This window comes from Trichechus manatus, unplaced genomic scaffold (assembly GCF_000243295.1).
Source record: "Trichechus manatus latirostris isolate Lorelei unplaced genomic scaffold, TriManLat1.0 scaffold00033, whole genome shotgun sequence".
NCBI classification, from domain to species: Eukaryota; Metazoa; Chordata; class Mammalia; order Sirenia; family Trichechidae; genus Trichechus; species Trichechus manatus.
This window is the reverse complement of record NW_004443969.1, coordinates 13,116,044-13,138,949: the sequence shown is the minus strand read 5'-3', so window position 1 is coordinate 13,138,949 and position 22,906 is coordinate 13,116,044. Positions and strand designations below refer to the sequence as shown.

At 34.8% G+C, this 22,906-nt stretch overlaps 1 protein-coding gene across 6 annotated transcripts in view; it reads right to left on the bottom strand.

Moving 5' to 3' along the window:
• Positions 1-3,765: 3,765 nt before the first annotated feature.
• SPOPL (speckle type BTB/POZ protein like) overlaps positions 3,766-22,906 on the bottom strand; it is a 66,048-nt gene continuing 46,907 nt past the window's right edge. For 3 of the 6 annotated variants that reach the window (XM_023730208.1, XM_012555187.2, XM_023730209.1), the window contains 6 exons: positions 20,221-20,398; positions 20,083-20,138; positions 17,971-18,093; positions 11,438-11,580; positions 11,295-11,348; positions 7,327-8,244 (listed from right to left, as the gene is read on the bottom strand). In XM_023730208.1, the coding sequence (XP_023585976.1) occupies positions 8,100-8,244; positions 11,295-11,348; positions 11,438-11,580; positions 17,971-18,093; positions 20,083-20,138; positions 20,221-20,398 (699 nt within the window). In that variant the 3' untranslated portion in view covers positions 7,327-8,099. Of the gene's footprint in view, positions 6,189-7,326; positions 8,245-11,294; positions 11,349-11,437; positions 11,581-17,970; positions 18,094-20,082; positions 20,139-20,220; positions 20,399-22,906 lie in introns of those variants that run through there. The other 3 variants (XR_002823857.1, XR_002823858.1, XR_002823859.1) reach the window with 3 other exon arrangements.

Genomic DNA, 22,906 nt, shown 5'->3' with positions numbered 1-22,906 from the left:
CCTTTAAACAAGCCAACTATAGCACAAAGGTCAAATCCAGTCCATTGCCTACTTTTGTAAATAGTTTTAGTAAAACACAGCAACACTCATTTATTTATGATTGTCGCTGGCTGCTTTTTGTACTATAATGGCATAGTTAAGTAGGTGGGACAGAGACCCAATTGTCCGCAAAGTGTAAAATATTTACTATCTTGCTCTTCGCAAAATAAGTGTGCTGACCCCTGCTCTACCAATCGGCCACCTTCTTTACTGAATAGATGACTTCACAAGGAATAAAAGACATAAAACGAGTATAACATCGACTTTCGAAGGGGGAAAAAAAAAAAGCACAAATCTTATTCTGCATCCATGCATTTCTCCTTACCTCATGTTATGGACATCTTCCTGTCTGGGACCTGATTCCATTCCTCTTCTCTTCTGATTAGGACCCCAGAAATCCTGTTTGTATTCTAAGACTCCTTAATATACTGACACTCCTTCCAACAAAATGAAAAGCGAACAAACAAAAAAAAGGTCATCCTTTTATCCCATTCTTTAGCTACAGTTCCCCTTTGCCATCTTCACCAAACTTCCCATGTTCTATACTTGGAGCATCCATTTCCTCACTCACTCCAGTGATTCTTTCCTCGCTCCAAAGACTCCTTTCATCTCCTCTCTAAAAAATCTACTTTATATTTTAGTTTCATACTTGAAGGCTCATCAGCATTTGACACTATTAGCCACTCCTTCTCATAAAACATTCTCTTTTCACCTTATAGAATAGACATTCTTCTGGTTGTATCTTTGATTATTCTTCCACTTTTGGATGCTCCTTCTTTCTCTGCCTGTCCCTTTAATTTGTATTTGCTCTGAGTTGTCTTCCCCTCAGCCTATATACACCAATTATCATTTGTCTACAGTCAATTCTTGACTTTATAACCCAGATCACTCTCAAGTTTAAGATTTGTATATCCTACCAGAATGCCCCATAGGAATCTTAATGTCAACAGGCTCCAAATAAAAATCAGTTTTTCTTCCAAAACTGCTCTTACTCTTGTGACTGCTGTCATCGGTGAATGGTGCTACTCTCCAAAACGATTGCTCTAATGCAAAACCTGGCAGTCACTCTTGACTCCTCTCTCCCTTTTCCCATATGCAATTTATTTCCAAGTCCTATCAATATTTCCTCTCAAATTTCTCCCTTTTTCTCCGTCTCAATGGCACTAGCCTAGCACAGAGTACTAATATTCTTCATGTCTTAAGAGGATCTCCCTGCTACCAATCTAACTAACCAATTGCTGTTTGAGTCTATTCAGACACATGGCAACCCCAGTGTTGCAGAGTAGAACTGCACTCCATAGGGTTTTCATGGCTGTGACCTTTCAGAAGCAGATCACTAGGCTTTCTTCAGAGGTGCCTTTGGGTGGGTTTGAACTGCCAACCTTTTGGTTAGCAGTCGATCACAAACTGTGCCACCCAAAGACTCCTGCTACGAATCTAGCCCCCTAAATTAACTAAAGATTTACAGCTTGTTGAATATCATAACACAACCCCACTTAAAACCCCTCAATACTCATAGGTTAAGTCCAACCTCTTTAATAAGGCCTATAAAAATGCATGGTCCCTGCTTACTGGTTTAAACATTAGTCTTCTCTTCCTTTTACACACTGGGGTATAATCATTTTCATTCCCACAAATGTTCCACATGAACATTGCCCCACCTCTGGTATGCCACATCATGGATTAGATGACACCCCCACTAAACAGCCTAACTTCCACTCAATCTCAATTAAGAGATCACTTTCTTAGGAAGGCTATCCGGGACTTCCACACCCACCTCTTGTGCTTCTATCAGCCATTACCACACACTGTATTCTTTAGTTGTGCTTTCTCTGAGACAATAGACTTCAGAGTTCAGCAGAGTGTCAGTCAATCCATTTAATCAACTGTTGATAGATATTAAACTGAATCACTTCATCTCTATTCTTGTCCTTGTGATCTGGGAGCATCTCTCAATTTTGTCTTCTACTGATTCAAGTTTCTGCTTTATTCTCTCTCAAGTTTGATCAAGTTAACACTTAATTTTACTATCCTTTTTCAATTGCCTGTCATTTTTATTTGTCCTCTTCTATGCCTGTTCAGCTTTTGTAATTACCTGCAATTTTTTTTAGCACTTTATAAAGTATACACATTCAATAACCTTCTGCTTATGGCAATGAATTATTTTAAAGCAAAGTGTATACGAGAGTCTTCAGGGTACTTTTTTTTTTTTTTGTATTGCAATTGTTATTCATAAGCCTATTAATTTTTCTCTCTTTACTCTTTATTAAGGCCTGGTGTGAATCTGAGCAAAAGGTAAGATTAGATACTATGGGAATTATTTGGCCGCTATTTCACAGACTGCCACAAGGCTGCACCTGAATTCTCTACAAAAGGACTAAGGGTGTGGGACATGAGACAGAGTCAGAGGTGGAAACGAAGCAGTCACAACAGGAATGACAAACTGTTTGCCAATATCCACTGCAAACCAAAAACCCGTTGCTGTTGATTCCTACTCATAGCAACCCTACAGGACAGAGCAGAAATGCCCCATAGAGTTTCCAAGGAGTGGCTGGTGGATTCGAACTGCTGAGCTTTTGGTTAGCAGTCTAACTCTTAACCACCGTGCCACCAGGGCTCCAATATCCACTGCAGATGCATGCAAATTTCCTTGGTACCAAAAAAAAAAAAAAAAAAAAGTACCAACAGATTATGTCAAAGATTTCCACCACTTTATCTTCTATTTAAAAATAGTGATCTAAGCAAATACCGCTTTGCCTTCTTAGAAAACAAATGATTTTGAGGCGGCAGAATGGAAGAAACACATTCCAATGTTCCAAAATAAAGTACTAAGAGAGCTGGCTGCCGCAGAGTAGGAAGAAAAAGGATATAGAGTATGTATATATATATATATGTGTGTGTGTGTATGTATATATAACATATACATTGTGTGTATATGTTTATATAGATAGATCATCAGTAGAGTTTAGAACATTACCACTTATTTTACTATAATTGCATAGATAATGTTCTAAGTTTTGGGGTCTTTTATTTTTTAAGGGGAATTCAGCTTGTGTGTACATGTGTATATGTGTGTTGGGTATATGGCAGGAGGTACTTCACTGCATTTTTACCACCATCTTGGCCATAATTCTTAAGCACCAATTTTTGAGTTACTGTTACTAAGCTGGTCCACGGATGCTCTGCCCCAAATCTGCTGTTTTTGGTAGCAGCAAATGATTAAGTTGTCTGTGATAAGTGACATTAAGAAGGGGGAGGAGGGCTAGGTAGAAAGTAATCTTAAGTGTTAGATTATTGGTGCATGATATTAGAATAAGTCATTCAATACTGACAGTATAAACCCAAAACTCAAACCCATTGCCGTCGAGTCGATTTTGACTCATAGCAACCCTAAAGGACAGAGTACAAGTGTCCCATAGGACTTCGAAGGAGTGCCTGGTGGATTCGAACTGCTGACCTTTTGGTTAGCAGCCGTTAACTCTTAACCACTACGTCACCAGGGCTTCCTATTGATGGTATGCATATGTTAAAACAAATATATGTGTAAATATCTCAAAGTTAAGGCATAAATCTTCGGTAGGTTCTAAAAAATACTAGCTTCCCTGTGTTGAAAAGACAATTACTATACATGATTTAAAAGTCAGCATATCAAATATGGCTCTTCTGAAAGATCATACCAATCTAAGAGTTCATATTTTTCAAATAAACACAAAATAAACCAATTAATTCTGAATAAGTAGTAACAAGTTTATTTTAACTCGACGCGCCAAAATGCAAAAAATATTTTCAGCAACAAGATACAAAAAGTATGTATCTCACCATTAACATCAACTGATTAAAAATGAGGCTGAAAAGTTCATTATAAGTCTTTACACATTTGATCTTGAAAATCAATTCCCCTCAGAACTAATTTTAAGTAATTTTAGCAGAATTTTATTTTCGAAAATGAGACTCACTTAAGTTATATTTTCATTCTAAAAACCTGAATCCAAAATTAACTGGGTTACAGTATACAATGATAAACTCTAACAGAAAAAGATTTAAATACAGGAATTCCTTTTCAAACACAAAGTCTATGTACTGCAAACAGAAGACACGGTGTGGTGATTTCATTCCTAGTGAAGAGGAAGTCTTGCATATGGTAGGCACTCAATATTTGTTCAACTGGACCTAAAATTTACATCATTCCATGAAAACTTAAATAAAGTAGAGCTCGTAATCTGTACAAAAACGGCTTCGGAAATATTTGTATGTGTGCTGAAAGTGCTGTCATTACAATCTGAGGATGCTAAAACAAACCCACCCATCCACTTTATTTTGAAAGAATAGTGAATATTTTTATTTTATCCATCAAAAGAAGAACACGAATGTCCAAGTTAGAGTAATTCACCTCTTCAGGTATACCTGGCTATGAGAAAAGCTTGTTGAGTTGGATTTTCATAAAACTTTACTTATTGAACAAAATTCCTGTTCTAGTTAGAAACACTGGGTGGCATCTATGATTTTATAAAGAATTCTTAGATTTTAAATTTGCACAAAAATCAAAGGGGCACGTAAATTAGTAATCATACTTTCTACAATTTAACCGCTAACTTAGGTCTAGTTTAAAAGTAAGCCAATAATGTTCATGACAACTTTTTAAGAGATCGTTAATATTTTTAAACTTAATTTTACAACTGATGTTCCTAAAAAGGCACTGTTTTCACATTTCATCATCCAGTAAATTGGTCACATTTTTGAGAATTATAATTTCCTTTATCAATCTTCCCCAAAATAAAGCACATTTAAATGAAATATTTCAACTAACCTGAACTTTCAACATTTAACTGAGTCCTATTTTCAGAAATGCATTCTTTTGAACACAACACACACAACCAAATATAATATACAAGCAAATATACACACACATACACACACACACACATACACACAAATGACCATGTAATACATGCAAGGTTCTCCAATTACTATTCCAAGACAATGACACATGAGTATTCAAGGAGGTAACATTGGCAAGCCATAATTTATGGCACCTTCATATTTGTGCTCCAAATACCAATGCATGTTAAAATTGAAAAAGAAAAAAAGGCACAAATATAGTGTTTCTAAATCTTACACTGAAGAACGGTTCTCCAATGGTTATTTTTATAATATGTAACATTTAAAACCGCTCACTACATTTCTAAGGAGAAGCCCTGTTTAGGTGAGAAAAGGGAACCAGGAGCAGGCAGATAGTTCAAAAGGCAAGACTGTTCTGGACAGAATCTGTTCCTATTGAAAACAATGTGTGTGGTCTAAAATTGAAAAAAAAAAAAAAGCTATTAGAGCACTCATTTCAGAATACATAAACAGTTTTTTATCATTGCCTCAAGAACCCCCAATACCAAAAATATACATAATAAATAAAAAAATAAATCAACTCATATATGATTCTGTTAGTAAAATGGTAGGCAATATATTATTTGAAAAGTGGACACTTCTACAAATGTGGATATTCTTGCATTTATAGCACAGTGTTTGACATTTTTGGTAAAAAATGTGCTACCAAACTTAAAAAAAAATCTTTATAATAAAATCCTTAAGATTTACAATAAACATTAAAGGAAGGACAAGCTGAAATGTTTGTAATACCATATTATTTGTGAAGTCACTATGTTAGAGATGTAGATTTTAGCAGTGAATTCATTCACAATGTGCCTGTGTGCGTTTGATATAAACGGAGACACCAGGATTTTTATAATATACGACAACAAAATTCTATAGCCTGAGGAAGGAATTTTTTTCTTGTAAGACCCTAGCAAGTTCTTAAATTAAAAGTGTATGTGTATGTTTTAAATCTCACATTGTAAACTTAACGGGCTCAATCTTACAGCGGAGTTAAGAAAGTGAGCTTCCGAACCCTATATCTTACATATGAGGGAGTCTATTAACAGGTAAAAACCTTTACTCTAGCCCAAGAGATTCTTCCAATCTCAAATTTAAGTTAACACAACAAAAATTCAACTGAACTACATAGAAAGAAACTAAGATATCTGAAAATATGATCTTTTCAAACTCCAGTTTGTGGATAACAAATGCTTACCTGACAGTGTTTTTTCAATGTAAATATGAATCACTCTTTTGATATACTAGAATTGTTCAATGAATATCTAATAACAAGATAGCAAAAATAAAATCTAGTTTAAAACCTCAAGTTTCATTTTTTCCTTCTGTCCTGAATTCAAACACTAAATAAACAAATTATACAAATTTTAATCTGGAGAATAAAGTTATATAAGCAAATATATAGGCATATGCTTTTTTTCCAGTGACACACTTTTTCCCTTGTGGTCAAACATTAATCTCACCTAAGAGGCATACGGTCCCTGTTACAGTGAACCTAACACTGATCTCTCCCCAGGACAGTGGCACCAGAACAGACTGCCACTAAAACAGTTATCAAACACTGAGCATGTGTATGTGTTTAAAGCTAACACTCATTTATAATAAAGAACTGGCCCATGAAAAGCAGTTTATATAAATAGTTTATCCTGTTCACATTATGCAGAATTTCAACATCATCCACAATGTTAGTACAGTAACTGAAACAGTAAGGAGAAGTAGGGGGAAGAAGTTTCATAGTGTGCCCTGACATACTCTAAGGGTTCTCTCCTTTAGTGTGCACACCCCACAGGCACGCAGTATCAGTTCATTGTTTCTAGAAGGAGAGTAGACTGTCCAGGATTTCTTATTGTTCAGGTGCCTTCTCCAAAGTGTGATAAAATAGGAATGAATTCAATAATGAATATCTGAAATTCAAACCAATTTAACTATAATCAAGGATATCTTTCTTATCTATTATCACAAACAACCCAGTTGCCTCCGTCTTAAAAAAACTCTTTCAAAAGTTAAGACACAATTAATTATATGTTATTAATTCCCTCAAAAGCAAAAAAATATATGTACCATTCAGCATACAAAAGTTACACATCAAAAGTGCATATATATCTTTCTTAATTGGCCCACTCATTAAATTTACATTTGGTCATCCTTACTTTTAACATCTACAGAATTCTTCATATAAATGTAGGTCATAAACCCCAAAAACCAAACCCACTGACGCTGAGTCGATTCTGACTCATAGCAACCCTACAGGACAGAGTAGAACTGTCCCACAGGGTTCCCAAGGCTGCAAATCTTTAATGAAGCAGACTGCCACATCTTTATCCCATGAAGCAGTTGGTGGGGTGAGCAGATGGTGGGTTCAAGTTGCCAGCTTTGCAGTTAGCAGCTGAACACTTTAACCACTGTGCCACCAGGACATATAAATTAAAAAAAAAAAAAATTACTTCAGCACAGAACATGCTTTCATTGTAAACTTGGGATAAAACCCACAAAGAAACATAAGCAAAAGTTTATGTTTCTCTTAGTTTGTTGAACAGTTAACATACAAACATCACAAACTTTACTAAAAATTTGGGCCAACTCATTGCATATTTGCCCCCTGAAATGAAAAATAAATTAGAATTGAAGCAGTGTATTGCCATAACCTACCTTGAAGGTAAGCAGGTTCTCCTGTATTCATAGAACTTAGACTGGAGACATTCTTGGTAATCTCCAATACAAGTGCTTTTAAGGAGAACCTAGTTTTAACCTTTGAAAAGATAGCATAGGACAAACCCTATAAAAATTCATTTTGTTTTTCTCAAAATAATGGAAGATCCTTTTGAAACTTAATATCTTCAGTTATCAATATTACTGCATTATGGAGCTAGTGCAATCCTGCATAGCCTTGGTCAAAATGACAAGGCACAATAAAAAAATTAAAGTATTATATGAACAAGAGAAGTCATTGAAGATAATTTAAGGCCTTGAAGTGAATTAGAGTATTATCAGTCTAATTTAAAGCTGAAGAATAAACCATAAATTATCCACCTGAAAAGCCAGCAATATGCTTTTTCAGTTTCTGTTCTGTGGACAGGAAAACAGAAACAACTCTTGCTTATGGTTCGTGTATGAGAATCCTTCTGGACCTGGAGGAGTAAAAGTCATTGCCATTTTTCTACAGTTCATGGAAGATTTCAGGACTGTTTTAGTCGCTTGCGTGGAATGCCAAACTGTGGACACTGTGCAGATGCTAGTGCTCGGAAGGCTTCTGCTACTAGATGAGGGTGAGACTGAATCATGGATTTCCACCCCGCTGTTTCCATTATGTCTGTTGCTTGGCTGAAAAATAAAAATAAGAGATGTTTACTTAAGAGTATTTTTGAAAATGGTATTGATGCAACGTCATTTTTTTAATTTATGGATTTCAAAATGTTTTTAACATTGCTGTCTACCTCAGTGTATTCAAATCATTTGAATTCATTAAAATATTATCTTTATCTTACTGGTATTTTCTGTTGCAACTGAAACTATTAAATTTTTCTGGAAGTATGTGATACGAATTTCCATAGTTCTTTCTACTCCTATTGCTACCATTTTTGTACCAGCTCTTTCAAGAACTCTCTCTTCTTTTATCTGCTCCTTTCACACAGGTTTTTGTCTAGCGTTTTAACCACTGTCCTCTACTCTTCTCCCTTTGGAGTCTCTGGGTGGCACAAATGGTTAAGTGCTTGACTACTAGCCAAAAGGTAGGCAGTCCAAACCCACCCAAAGGTGCCTCAGAAGACAGACCTGGCGATGGAAATCTATCACATATTTCAGGTCTCCTAATATGTCTTCTGATCTGCTCTCTTGCTGCTCTCAAATCCAGCTTCCATGATGCTAGTAACATAAACACAACTGTATCACAACCTCTGTTATTACTCCCCAATGCCTGGATCCAAGTTCTTCATAAAGGGAAACAAACAAAGCCCCCTAGTGCCAGTTTGCTATTTCCTCTCTCTAGCTTTCCACCTCCCATGTGCTGACATTTTATACTCAGTACTGAACTGATTATTGTACTTGATGTACAACATACTCTCACTAAGCAATCAAAGCAAACACCTAAATGCTCAGGCAAGAAACCTAGTTAGCCTTGCCTCCTTCCTTCTCTCCCTTGCACCTATCCACCATCCAAAAAATATACAAATATTGTATATTCTTACTCCAAAAAGTTCTTATATCCTTTAATTTTTCTCTAGTCTCACTGTCACCCATCAAGTCTAATGTCACCTTTCATCTCTTGCCTGAACTACTCCGATAACTTTCCAACTGGTCTACCTTATTCTTCAATATCCTCAAACCCCTACAACCTCTCCAGTATCCATTCTCCACCCTGAATACACAGAGACTGTTAAAACCACAAACCTAATCACACCCAATCCCAGGTTAAAACCCTTCACTGACTTCCATTACTCATCAAATAATGTCAAAAAGCTCTAATGCTAATTACACAGCCTTCCAGAATAGATCTCCATCTACTGCTCTAGTTTCTTCCCATAACCTCTGTCTTCTCATAACTTTGTACTGGTCTTTCCATCATCTCATCAATGTTTTGTCAAAACTTTGCACATCTCATTCCCTTATTCTGGGGATACACTCACCTCTCTTCCAACCTACTCACCAGGATAAATCCTAGCAATACTTCAGGTCTTCATTTATATACTTACTTGGAAAGGCTTTCTCTGACCCCTAGATCAGGTTAGGCGCCTTTGCTATATGCCCCTATGCTATAGGTTCCCTATCATTACATTTTATTGCAACTATTTCTTTAATGCCTATTTATCTGCTACGAAACCATAAACCCCATAAAAGCAGGGAAAACATCTGTCATATTCACCACTATGTTCTCTGTACTGAGCAATATGCCTTGGGAACTTACTGGACAATAAATACAAGTATCTGTCAAGTGAATGATCAACTACTGCTTCATGCTTCTGTACTTCAGTCCATGCTATCCATTCTACCTGCAACATGTTACTCCCTTCTTAAGTTTTTCTAACTTCTATTCATTTCATGTTTTAAGACTCAGCTCAGTCATCTCCAGAAAGCCATCCCTAAATCTCTAGGCTTAGTCAAGTGCCCTGTCCATAGCCTCCTTTATCATATACCTTATCATATTATAATGAAGTGATATCTACATGTATCTGTCTCCTTCAGTAGATAATTTTCTCAAAAACAAGAATTTTATCTCAAAATTCTTTTTATATCCAGCACCCTAGCAAGGTGCTTAAGACATAGTAGATACTAGAAAAATGTTTGCTGATCTAAATGGTAGCTGGTATCAACAAAACCTTTTTTAAAATATTTACCTGACATTAAAATGCCATTACATTCATCATTTCAATTAGCTGTTTAGAAACAAACACATGTTGTTGTTGCTGTGTGCTGTTGAGTCGATTACTGTAAGTGACCCTACAAGACAGAGTAGAACTGCCCCGTAGGGTTTCCACAGAGTGGCTGATGGATTCAAACTGCTGACCTTTGGGTTAGCAGCCTGAGCTCTTAACCACTGTGCCACCAGGGCTCCTAGAACTCTGTGTGTGTGCGTAGAAACACACAGATACCCCTTAATATACCTGATATTTATTTTCATTTATTTATTCAACAAATACCTTTTTGAAGGCCTATACACACAGCACAGCTTCTCTAGGGGATATAAAATTATTTTTTAACACTGAAAAAGTTATATAATGTTATATAAAAAGTTATATAATGCATTTTATATTTTCTTAACCGTAAAATTAGAACTTGAACGTGGCTAAGTACAAAGGATCTCAGAATTGTCATTTGTTCAAATTGTCTATATTCACAAGATCCAGACTTAGAAAGGTGTTATCAACTACCTCACCCTTTACAGTTTTACCAGGGAGAAGGAAAGATCAAGTTATTAGTATTTTTGGAATATTAAGCAGCTATCAGTGCAAGATACTTGGCTAACTTAAGAAGCAGTGGGTTAGCATTCAAATGTAAAGACTTTCTAGGCAAATCTGTAGACCACATTCCTCATGGGATAAAATAAATATTACCCATATTTTTAGAAATACTTTCTGAAAGGGCAGGGATTAAATTTCTATCAGCCCTTAAACACCTGGATTTGGATATATACTATGTGAGTATGTGTGCTTAAGAAATTAGAGCACCCATCCCAGTTCGCATTAGAAGCTGATCTACATGGAAGCACGTGGCTCAAGATCCATTAAGTAGTCAAATAACTTTTTAAAATAACTGGCAGTTTTCTTCATATAACTAACATCTGGATTTGTATTTACTGTAGACGAACCAAAGGTTATGCAAACATTTCATCTCATTTATGCAAATCAACTTTAGGTCAGAAACTGATGTCATCTTACTTGCTGTTCCAGTTTTTCCCATCTTTACACCCAAGCTGTCGAAGTACACTGCACCTGCATTGAAGATTTAAAAACACTTAAAAAAAAGTCTGGTGGAAAAATGTTGAAGATGTCATGCCTACTGAAATACAAGCATAGCTTACCTATTAATAAAGTCTATGGCTTGTGCTTTCAACTGTTCTGCACTGTGCAAATCTGCAAGGACAAGGGTATCAGCAACATTTTCTACTGTAAGGTTACTACACAGAGCTTCCTCACACATGACCTTCAGCCGTTCCAGTGCATACTAGCCAAAGAAAAACATAGCCATTAAACATTCACTCAAATTACTAAGTTTTCAAACACATATTTTTATTTTCAAAAATAAAATTAAAGCAGACTATTCTTTGGACTGAAGATACTTTAAAAGTCTTTAAATCATTGTTTTAAGCTAATGTGAAGAAAATATAAATGGATATATTTAGGAGAAAAGATTTTCTTTAGGAAATTAACAACTGCACAAGTGCGATATATTTTACGTATTTTCAATATAGGGTTTATGCTAAAAAGCTACATTATTAAATAAATTAAATATTCTCTTAATGAGTATATTTCTCTTTTCTACTATTTCAAACACCAGACTGTACCACCCAGTACACTGAATATTGCCACTATTCAATCTTGAAGAATTCATTAAGCTAAACAAATCATATTCATAACTACTAAAACTTCTTGAGGTTGTTAGTGTATATGTTATATATTTTAAACATTTTAACAGCTTTACTGAGGTAAAATTAACATACAAGAAACTGTACATATTTAAAATTTGTATTTTGATACTTTTTGACATATGCATGTACCCATAAGACCATAATCAAATCAAGATAGTGAACATATCTATCATTCCCAAGTTTCTTGCTACCTCTATACAATTCTTCCCTCCTGCCCCATACCAGGTAACATCTCTGATACGCTATCATTACAGATCAGTCTGCATTTTCTAGAGTTTTTTATAAATGGAATCATACAGTATATTCTCATTTTTCTCTGGCTTCTTCCACTCAGTATTATAGGATAATTATTCTGAGATTCATGCACGTTGTTGCTTTTATCAACAGTTCAATCCTTTTTCATTATGGAATAGTATTCCATTGTATACTCATTGTCGCTGAGTCAATTCTGACTCACAGTGACCATACAGGACAGAGCAGAACTGCCCCATGCCACATCTTTCTCCTGTGGAGAAGCTGGTTTGAACTGCCAACCTTTTGGTTAGCAGCCAAGTGCTTAACCACTGTGCCATTTAGGGCTCCTTATGCCACTGTATAGGTATACTATAATTCATTTATCCATTCACTTGTTGAAGAACATTTGGGTTGTTTCAGTTTTGGGCTATTAAAAATAAAGTTGCTATGAACACTAATGTACAAGTCTTTGTATAGGCATACGTTTTTGTTTTTTTTTCCTCTTGGTTTTTGTAAAATCCTAGAAGTAAAATTGCTGGATCATATAGTATGTATTTAGCTTTTTAAGAAGCTGCCAAACTGTGTTCCAAAGTAGGTGAACCATTTTACATTCCCTCCAGCAGTGTGAGTCCTAGTTCTTCCACAACTTCTACAATACCTAGTATGGTCTTTTTAAATTTTAGCCATTACAACAGGTGTGAGGGATCCCATGATACTTTTAATTTACGATTCCCTAATGATTGATGTGAGCATCTTTTAATATACTTGACATTATTTCATGAAATGTTTGTTCAAATGTTTTGCCCATTTAAAAAAAAGTTTACTTTCTTCTAATTGAGTTTTGAAAGTTCTTTATATATTCTGAATACAAAAGTTCTTTATCAGATATATTCTGAATAAAAGTTCTCAGATAAATGCTTTGCAAATATTTTATTCCAGTCTGTGGCTATTCTTTTTATTCTACTGTGTCTTTTGAAGCGCATAGTATGTCTTTATATTTAAAGTGAGTTACTTATATGCAGCATATAGTTCAGTTTTGCTATTCTGTCCAATCTGACAATCTCTGCCTTTAAATAAAGGTTTTTAGATGTTTATATTTAATATGATGGTTAGATTTAAGCCTGTCATCTTGCTACTTGTTTTCTCATATTTTCCTTTTTCTGCCTTCTTTTGGATATATCGTATCTTTTTATTACTCCATTTTATCTCGTATGTTGGCTTATTAGCTACAATCCCTTGTTTTGTGACTTCTCTAGGGTTCATCAAGTTCGCTATCTTTTTGTCCAGAATTCCTAATCTGTTGCTAATTCTATCTAGTGCATTTCTCATCTCAAGAAATTTGATTTGAGGCTTTTTTTTCTTTTTAAATCTTCCATGTCTCTACTTAACTTTTGAACATCTGGGATACAGTTAGAACTGTTATTATTGTTTGCTAACATCTGTCAGTTCTAGGTTGGTTTCACATTGTTGATTTTTTTTTCTCCCCATCATGTGCTGTATTTAACTGCTTCTTTGCATTCTTATTTTTTTTTAACTTTTTTTTATTGTACTTTAGATGAAGCATTCTTGATAATTTTTTATCGGCTACCATTGTGAATTTCATGTTGTTCGGTGCTGGATATTTTTAAATTATATATTCTTAATCTTTGTTCTGGGGCTGTGTGTTACCTGGAAACAGTCTAATTCTGTTAGATCTTACTTTCAAGACTGGTTAGGCAGGATCAGACAACATTTTATTCCAGAGCTAATTATTCTTTACTACTGAGGCAAAGAGGCATATTCTGAGGCAAGATCATTCTTAGTACTCTATTCAATGCCCCATAAACGATGATGTTTTCCAGTCTGGCTAGTAGTGAACAGCCAATATTCCCAGTCTTTATGAGTGCTGGGCAAGGCTAGATGCAATCCATTCCAGTAGTTCTTTCCCCAGCCTGGGTAACTTGCTCACACACATGGAACGATCAGTACTCTGCTAAATATTCCAGGGAAGAACTCTTTGTGCAGTTTTCTCTCTGTGCAGATCTCTCGTCTCCAGTATTTGTCCTGCATATTTAATCTACTTTGTTCTTCCTGGACTCTCAGCTTTGCCTCAATTCAAGGAAGCTGCCTGCCTCTGCCTGAGTTCCTTTTCTCTGCTCCCTGGCCTAGAAACCTTTCTCAAGGCAGTAAACTGGAAAAATCATAGGTATCCCAGGGATTAGTGACCTTCGTTGCCAGAAGTCCAGCATCTTCAAAACCATTTTTTCATATATTCGGACTTCTTTTAGTGTTCTTTTGTTTCATTTCCTTATTTACTTATTTATCATCATTTCAGGTGGGATGGTAAATCTGGTCCCTGTTACTCCAGCTTGGTAAGCAGTGGAAACACCTATATTATTTAATTTCTGGGTTGCTTTTCAATTATCTTTATCACAACCAAATTAGTCGAGAAAAGTGATGAAGCATTGTCTTAATTATCTAGTGCTGCTATAACAGAAATGCCACAAATGGGTAGCTTTAAAAAGCAGAAATTTATTTTCTCACGGTTCAGAAAGCCAGAAGTTTGAATTCAGAGTGTCGGTTCTATGGGAAGGCTTTTCTCTGTGAGCAATGGGGGAAGGTCCCTGTCTCTTTTCAGCTTTGGTTTTCTGGTTCCTTGGAGATTTCCCTGTAGCTTGGCATCTATTTCCCCCCATCTCTGCTTGCTTAATCTACTTCTTTTATATCTCAAAAGAGATTTACTCATGATATACCCTACACTAAAACTTCCTCATTAATATAACAAAAAACCCATTCCCAAATGGGATTATAACCACAGATACAGTGGTTAGGATTTATAACACTTATTTTACGGGGACATAACTCAATCCATAACAGGCATCAAACTTCAACTACCTAAAGCAGTAGATTTATAGATTCTGACAGTAATCTTTGTGGGAAACAGGAGATACAGAAATAACTATAAGGTCTTTTAAGAAATTAAATGACAATAGGATGACAACATATTTCGGTGTTCTCTGTTACTTAATCAATGCTCAAAATTTTTTAAGAATCAAGGCAATTAATTTCACTGATTAATGTTGGCATGACAGTGGTAATTTTAACTAAAACATAAGGTAGGATGCAGACTTTTAAAAAGGGACTTAATAGGTTTTTTTTTTTTTTTTAAAGTAAAGCTAATTTACTTTTACATAAGAGAAGACAAAGCTGCTTATGGCAAATGAGGAAAAACAGAAATACAAGCCAGACTGTAAGAATATTACCCAAACGGCACTAAAATGTTTACATAACAGGCAATATTCCCAGCTCTATATAAGCGCTGGGCACTGTTGCACATAATCTTCTCAGATGGTTCTTTCCTCAGCCTTGGGTAGTTGCATGCCCAAATCAGTTTATTAAAAGCCAAAAGTCTAAAGAATTATATTTTCAGATATTTAATAGCTAAGTTTAAAAATTGGAAACCCTGGCGGCTTAGCAGTTAATAGCTACGGCTGCTAACCAAAAGGTCGGCAGTTCGAATCCACCAGGCACTCCCTGGAAACTCTATGGGTCAGTTCTACTGTGTCCTATAGGGTCACTATGGGTCTGAATTGACTTGATGGCAACGGGTTTTTTAAGCTTAACATAAATAACAGATTATCAGTTTGGTCAGACTTTTCTTATATATTTTAACCGTATATAAATCTGAACTATCCTAAGTAGCCCAAATGGAAAGTATTATTCTAAAAACAATACAAAGAGCAATTTTTATAGTATTGCATTGAGTTTTTAGACTTGTTACTTAGTAAAATGTCTCTAATGATTAATTTCAGTGATAAAATATATAAATAACAGTTTAAACACATTTGGCATTTTCAATCATTACATATAAAATATAACAGTAAATTATTACGGCTAAGAAATGAACACGACATTTTCACAAATTGTTTCTTGTAAACCTTTAAGGGTAATGCTACTTACTTAGATAATTCCTTTCTAGATTAAAGATGGAGCCCTTCTGAGCTCAGCTGCTAATCAAAAGGCTGGAGTTCGAATCCACCAGCCGCTCTCTGGAAACCCTGTGGGGCAGTTCTACCCTGTCTTATACGGTCACTACGAGTCAGAATGACTCGTTGGCAGTGGGTTTTAGATTAAAGTTAAACTAATTCGAAGTGTGCATTTCCGTAAGTCCCTCAAATTTCACATACTATCTATCTCTGTATCTAAATATAAAATGTTGGTAATATTTAAGTAATAGGTTTTTAAATCATTAATCATGCTAGAGTATGAATTAGGCCATCATAAGGAGATTTGTTTATTTCTTATAATACTTTCTAGTGAGAGTCCCTGAGTGACACAAATGGTTAGGCGCTGGGTTACTAAACAAAAGGCTGGTGGTTCAAACCTATCCGAGGAACCTCAGAAGAAAGGCCTGGTGATCTGCTTCTGAAACGTCACAGCCATGAAAACCCTATAGAGTACAGTTCTACTCTGAAACACGAGGTCGCCGTAAGTGAAAATGGACTCGACAGCAAGGATTTTTTTTTTGGCTAAGAGGAATGACGCTGTTAAGCACTAAAAATGTTGCTTTTATACTGTGTGTGGGCTGTTAGTTATACATGCCTGAATTTTTAGACTTAGCTTCCCCTTTGGTTCTTCTGGAGTCATCTAGCCTAATAATTGTTTTATATCCTTAAAAAATGGTTTTACTAGCAAAGTCATATTGCAATAGATAAAAAGGACATGAAATACAGTTTAAAACAATAGTTTAGAGCAGTGGTTCTCAACTTGACTAAGCCTCAGAATTACTTGGCAGCTTTTAAAATGAATACCAATGTCTAAGTCCTCTCCCACTCTAATTAAATCAGGTTTGTGGGGGGAGGGGAGTGGCATGGTCATCAGTATTTTTGTAGAAAGCTCCCCAGGAGATTCAAATGTGCTTTCAGGATTAAGAAATCACTGACTTCGAAATTTTCTTATATTTTTGCAGCTGCCCTACCTCCAAGAACTACCATGACAAAACAGCATTGTAAAATTGATAACACTGTTTTTCCTCTTTTTATGCTGTCATGAAGGAGCCCCGCTGGCACAGTCGTTAAGCGTTTGGCTGCTAACCGAAAGGCTGGCGGTTCGAACCTATAAGCCATTCCACGGGAGAAAGATGTGGCAGTCTGCTTCTGTAAAGATTATAGCCTTGGAAACCCTATGGGGCAGTTCTATTCTGTCCTACAGGGTTTCTATGAGTTAGAAGTGACTCGACAGCAGTGGGTTTGGTTTTTTGGTTTACGCCATCAAATTAAAAAAATAAATCTACGAATACAAAGAGAATTAAATTATACAAAATAACCAATTTTTCTCCCTTTTTTAAAACAAAGGCCATGCACTATTATATCATGTTTTAAGAACAAAGGTCATGCACAGACTAAAAATACCTGAAAATTGCAATATATATATATATGCTACCAGTATATGTTCTTATAAAAGGGCATAAAGATGCATTCAAAAATATTGAGTTTACAGTTTAATTTCCCATGAAATATTTACTCGCTTTTATATGCTCTGACTAAAGATATTTTTACATTTTGTGGATTAAAAAAAAAACTCATTTCCATATTGTTCCACTGTATGTTAGCTCACAAATCCTCAAGAGTCATTTATAAATAGTACAAATTAATTCAATATTCCAAGTTATTTGGGGTTTTCATTTGATGATAGCTCTTTATATACATCAAGCTTAAGGATATTTTTCAGCTCCTTAAGACCTAATTACTTACTTTGTCTGCAGCTGCCAACAAGTTGTCAGCCATTTTGTCAAGGTTTGGTGCTTTCCCTGTGTAAACGAATCTCATCATTTCTTTAAAAACCTCAGGGTCTACATCATTTATTTCCACTCGATTCTGATATTAAAAAAAACATACACAAAAAAAGTAGCATCTAAAGAAAACACGCACACAAATGAACCAAAGTGAATCTTTGACAGTAACTTAAAAAGTCTCAAATCTGTACTAAAGTACTTTACAACTCAAATCTACATTTAGAGATATGTCTAAATCCTATTATAAAACCGAGGAAAGTATATCTTCAGTAAACTAAGCAGTCCAAGTAAAGCAGGCAGGTCTGAGAGGAGAATCACATACTGTGTGAGAGGTGGGACATGACCAGCTGGAGTGCCCATGTCCTGACACTTGGACTGGCCAAGCACTACCATGTGGGAAAATAAGTGCCAATTTCTCAATTTAAAGCACTAAAATAAAAAAAACAAATTACTGGAGGCCAAACAAAACAATTCAGATTCTGATCTCTCGCTTAAAGGATGATGGCACTTAACTTTCTCTTTGTTAAATTCCTAAATTCTAATACATACAATGCCTAAGATCCTGTAACCAACGGTTCTATTCCCAGCATTAAACAAAAGTAGGGCCAGATATTTCAGATGATAGCAGAACCCACTATCTCAGAACACTCTTTTGCAAAAATGGCAATGCTTACTTGACTTGTGACATATTCAAGTCCAAAGGGGACTAGCTGCTTTTTTATTCCTATCTTTGTATTTGGTTTCTCTGCTGGGATCAATGAAGCTAAATCTCTAGCACTAAATAATACCAAACTTTTATGATCCTTTGCTGTCAGTAACTTCTGACATCAATGATGTCTCCCCAGTTGGAAGCTATCAGAATTCTTCCGATAACTTCTGAATTCTTTTGATAACTTCTGATCACAGCACTTGCCCAGACCAATCGTCAGAGGAAAAAACACAGCTATTCTGTCATGGCCTCTAGTTCTGCAGAAAGAATAAAGCTGAGTTACAGAAAAAAATTCTGGAGTTGTCCAACTGCCTTCTTTGCCATGAGACCAGAAGAACTGGATGGTGCCCCGGTACCATTACTGAACATTTTGATCAAAGCTTCTATAGAAGAATTCTGATCAAAAGGGGGAAAATGCAGAACAAAATTATAAATTCTCACAGACCTAGACTTTCTGGAGCCATGGAGGCTGGATAAACCCCTTAAACTATAGCTTGGAGACAACCTTTAAACCTTAAACCAAAATATCCCCTGAAGTCATCTTAAAATCAAACAATAGCTTAACTAGTAAAAAAGGTCCACCTTGAATAGTATACTCTTTTAAGAATGATCTAGATTGGATCAAACTGACAATAGCAACTGCGAAGATTAGACAGGAACCTTAGGGGGCAGTGAGTTTATGTTAATGAGGGAAGAACAACTAAGAAAAGGACAGTGAGAATAGGTGCACAACTCAAAGAATGTTATCAATGCCACTAAATTGTACATGTAGAAATGTGTACGTTTTGTTGTGTATATTCCCAACAACAATAAATAAAATCTAGAAAAAAAAAATTCTGGAGTTGTCCAGATGGACAGTATGCAACCAGCAGAGAGACACAACCTCTGATCTCTAACCTGACTACATTTTAAGACAACAGGTGAAAGAGAAAATGTTTGGAAAAGCCAAACAGGTAAGCCTTGTTTTAATGATGAAAAGAATATAAACACTATTTTTGTTTCTAGAAAACAGATTCCAAAATCAACCTATGAAGTCTAGTAATGGGGAATATATATTTTAACCAAAGACCTCTCAAACAGCTATGGCCCAGAACAGTCCTTTGGATAACAACTACTCATTTATTTACCTACCAGAGTGGCATCAAAATAGCTGCTACTTGGGCTATTCACTGAGTATTCACATTGGGCTACATTTATTGTTCTATTATAAGAACATTTTTTTTCTTCCATCTTTCTATTTGTTTCCAAATTTCTTCCCTTCTTATAACAGTATGACAAGAACATGCACTGTTACTTTTAAAATTCATATTCCATTATCCTACATTTGTGCAATTTAAATATTAGCTCTTAAACTATGCCTACCTTTTTGCTTTCTTCCATTTCGTGTTCAAACATTGCATTAAAAACTGGGGAACGAGCTGTAACAAGATTAAGCATCATTAGTTAATGCACAAACTTATGGAAAAAAGAAATACTGTATTATTCGAAAGTAGAAAGTACCTGCAAGCACAGATTTATGAGCTTTAAATTCTTGTCCTCTTACAAAAAAACTGCAATCTGTAAATCTTGTGTTTTCCCAGAGATTACCTAAATCTTCTGCTAGTCGACATTCAGGAACTTTCAAAGTATTTGTATTAGTATGTCCTGATATATTTACTGAATCTTGGACCACACTCACCTAAAAAAGAGAGCAAGAAAAACAATTTCACGAATTGAAATCAATAATCAATTACTAAATATATCTGATTTATGTTTAAAATATGTTTAAAATCATTTGAAAAATTCAATGTACTCTTGATCAAAAATCCTATTACCTGGAAACTGAATTTAAGGATACAATTTAAAGGAGAGAAATGATATAGAGAAAAATTAGAAACAAATTAGATTTGTTTCAATAGCGAAATACTATGTAAATAAACAGCTTATCAACTGATTGGAATGCTTGATAATTATAGCAATTACAAAAATTATTTCTAAACAACAAAAAAATGTCATGATATATCAACTGCAAATAAGGAAAAGTCATTTACATGAGGTGGAGAAAGAAATTTCTTTACTTTTTATTATCTCACACTCCAAGCCTATTAACATTTAAATTTTGCTACACATACAATAAACGTGGCATAAGGCTCACAATGACTTTTTAAAGTATAAAAAAAAGGTTATAAAACTACAATCTACAACATGCAAATTGGGGAGTATTTTAAGTGTTACTCCTACATGTTTTTCAAATCTAGTAAAATCAACTCAAATATGTTTATTTAAAATTACAAAAACTCTCACAAAAGCTAGTGTAATAATTAAAGTTCATGGAATCATTTATAGAAAATCAATGGTAAGAGCAATACAAATATAATTTAATGCAATTTGCAGACCTTGTATTTACCTATGAAATAATAAAGGCTGTTATGATTATAACATTGCTTTTATGAGGATTCTAATACAGTGCTTATTAAATTATCTCCCATTAAAAATGGCTATATACTGAATACTTTATGGAAACTCTAACAAGTCTTCCAACGTCACTTTTAAGAAGAGGTATTCTACTATATTATTGGAAATTTCACATTACATTTAATAAATTGGAAAAAAAAAAAACTAAACTAGTAAAGCAAATGTTTCAGAGTAAATGAACTTACTTTTTTTAACAAAAAGTACTATATTAGTTACCTATTTTTGTTGTTTTCGCTGCTAAATCTTTGGGTAATGTGTTACACAGCAATAGATAACTAATACAAGTGCATTCATTTAACAGACTTACTGGTCTGAAAGAGACTGGAAGAACCCCTGAGACTACTGCCCTAAGACAACCTTCTAACTGAAGACACTCCCAGAGGCCACCTTTCAGCCAAATAATAGGCAGGATCATAAAATAAACAATAATACCCGTGAAGAATGTGCTCCTTAGAACAATTAACTATACGAGATCAAAAGGGGAACAACTGCCCAAAATTAAAGATGAGAAGACAGAGAGGAACAGGAAAACTGGACTAATAGAAATGGGGAGCCCTGGGAGGGAACAGCAGAGTGCTGACACATTACAGGGATTGCAACCAATGTCACAGAACAATCTGTGTAAGAATCATTGACTGGAAAACTAATTTGCTATGTAAACTTTCACCTAAAACACAATAAAAAGTTCAAAAAAAAAAAAAAAACCCTCTATTTCATAAGGTTTTTGTTAAATGAAGGTGAGTTTAAATAAGAACATATATATAAATAGTTAGCTATGTACAAAATATAAATTAAAATGGATAAATTAGACCAAATCCTAATATGCTAACACATAACACATAAAGTATAAAAATGTTCCAGTGGAAAATGTTTGGAGAATATTGTCTCAGAAGTCCTCATTCACCTCAACATACAGATATATATTTTATGTGAATTAATGAACACTTCTACAGAAAAACTAGAAAATCTGTACTTTTCAGATGCTATTTTTATAAACCACCTATCCTCACCCCAACTTGCATACTAACCTTTTGCAATTATATGTGTACAGAAATCATCTAATCCAATCACCTTATTTTATAAAAAAGGTCAAAATGAGATCAAGAGAAGGTAAATAAGTACCCTGAATCACACTGCTAGTTAGTAGCAAAGAAAGACTAGACCTGTATCTCCAGACTCCTTTTCAGGGTTACTTGCACTACACAATACTTCTTTGGATATATTTTTTAAATTAATTATATTAATACACTTATGGTTCAGATGGCATTTATTACAACAATCTTTTGAAATATTTTTCTAAATATAGGAACTAAGATATTGCATATATAAATAAATCCACCATAAAGGTTCTCCTATCCTATTAAGTTTTTAATCAAGTTGTTTCTAAAATTCTAGTAACTACAAAACAGAAACAAGCTTCACTAATCCTTACCTAATTGCCCTACTTAATCATACATTATAACCTAATGATACACAAACCAAAAATGTTGGTGTTAATATTCAGGGTTCAGTTAGGATCTGCTTTTTATTACATATAGTATTTATTTGTTAACATCAAGCATTGCTCTTGAAATCCCGAGAACAGGAATTGGTTCTGTTTAATCACCTGCATAAAGTAAGCAGTGAAATTAAAAAATGTGGTGCTATATTTAATTTAGGAAAGGATTTCTAAAATTCTTTAAGTAAAAATAATATATTAATGTGAAAAATTGGCAAAAATCAAGTGATAGAA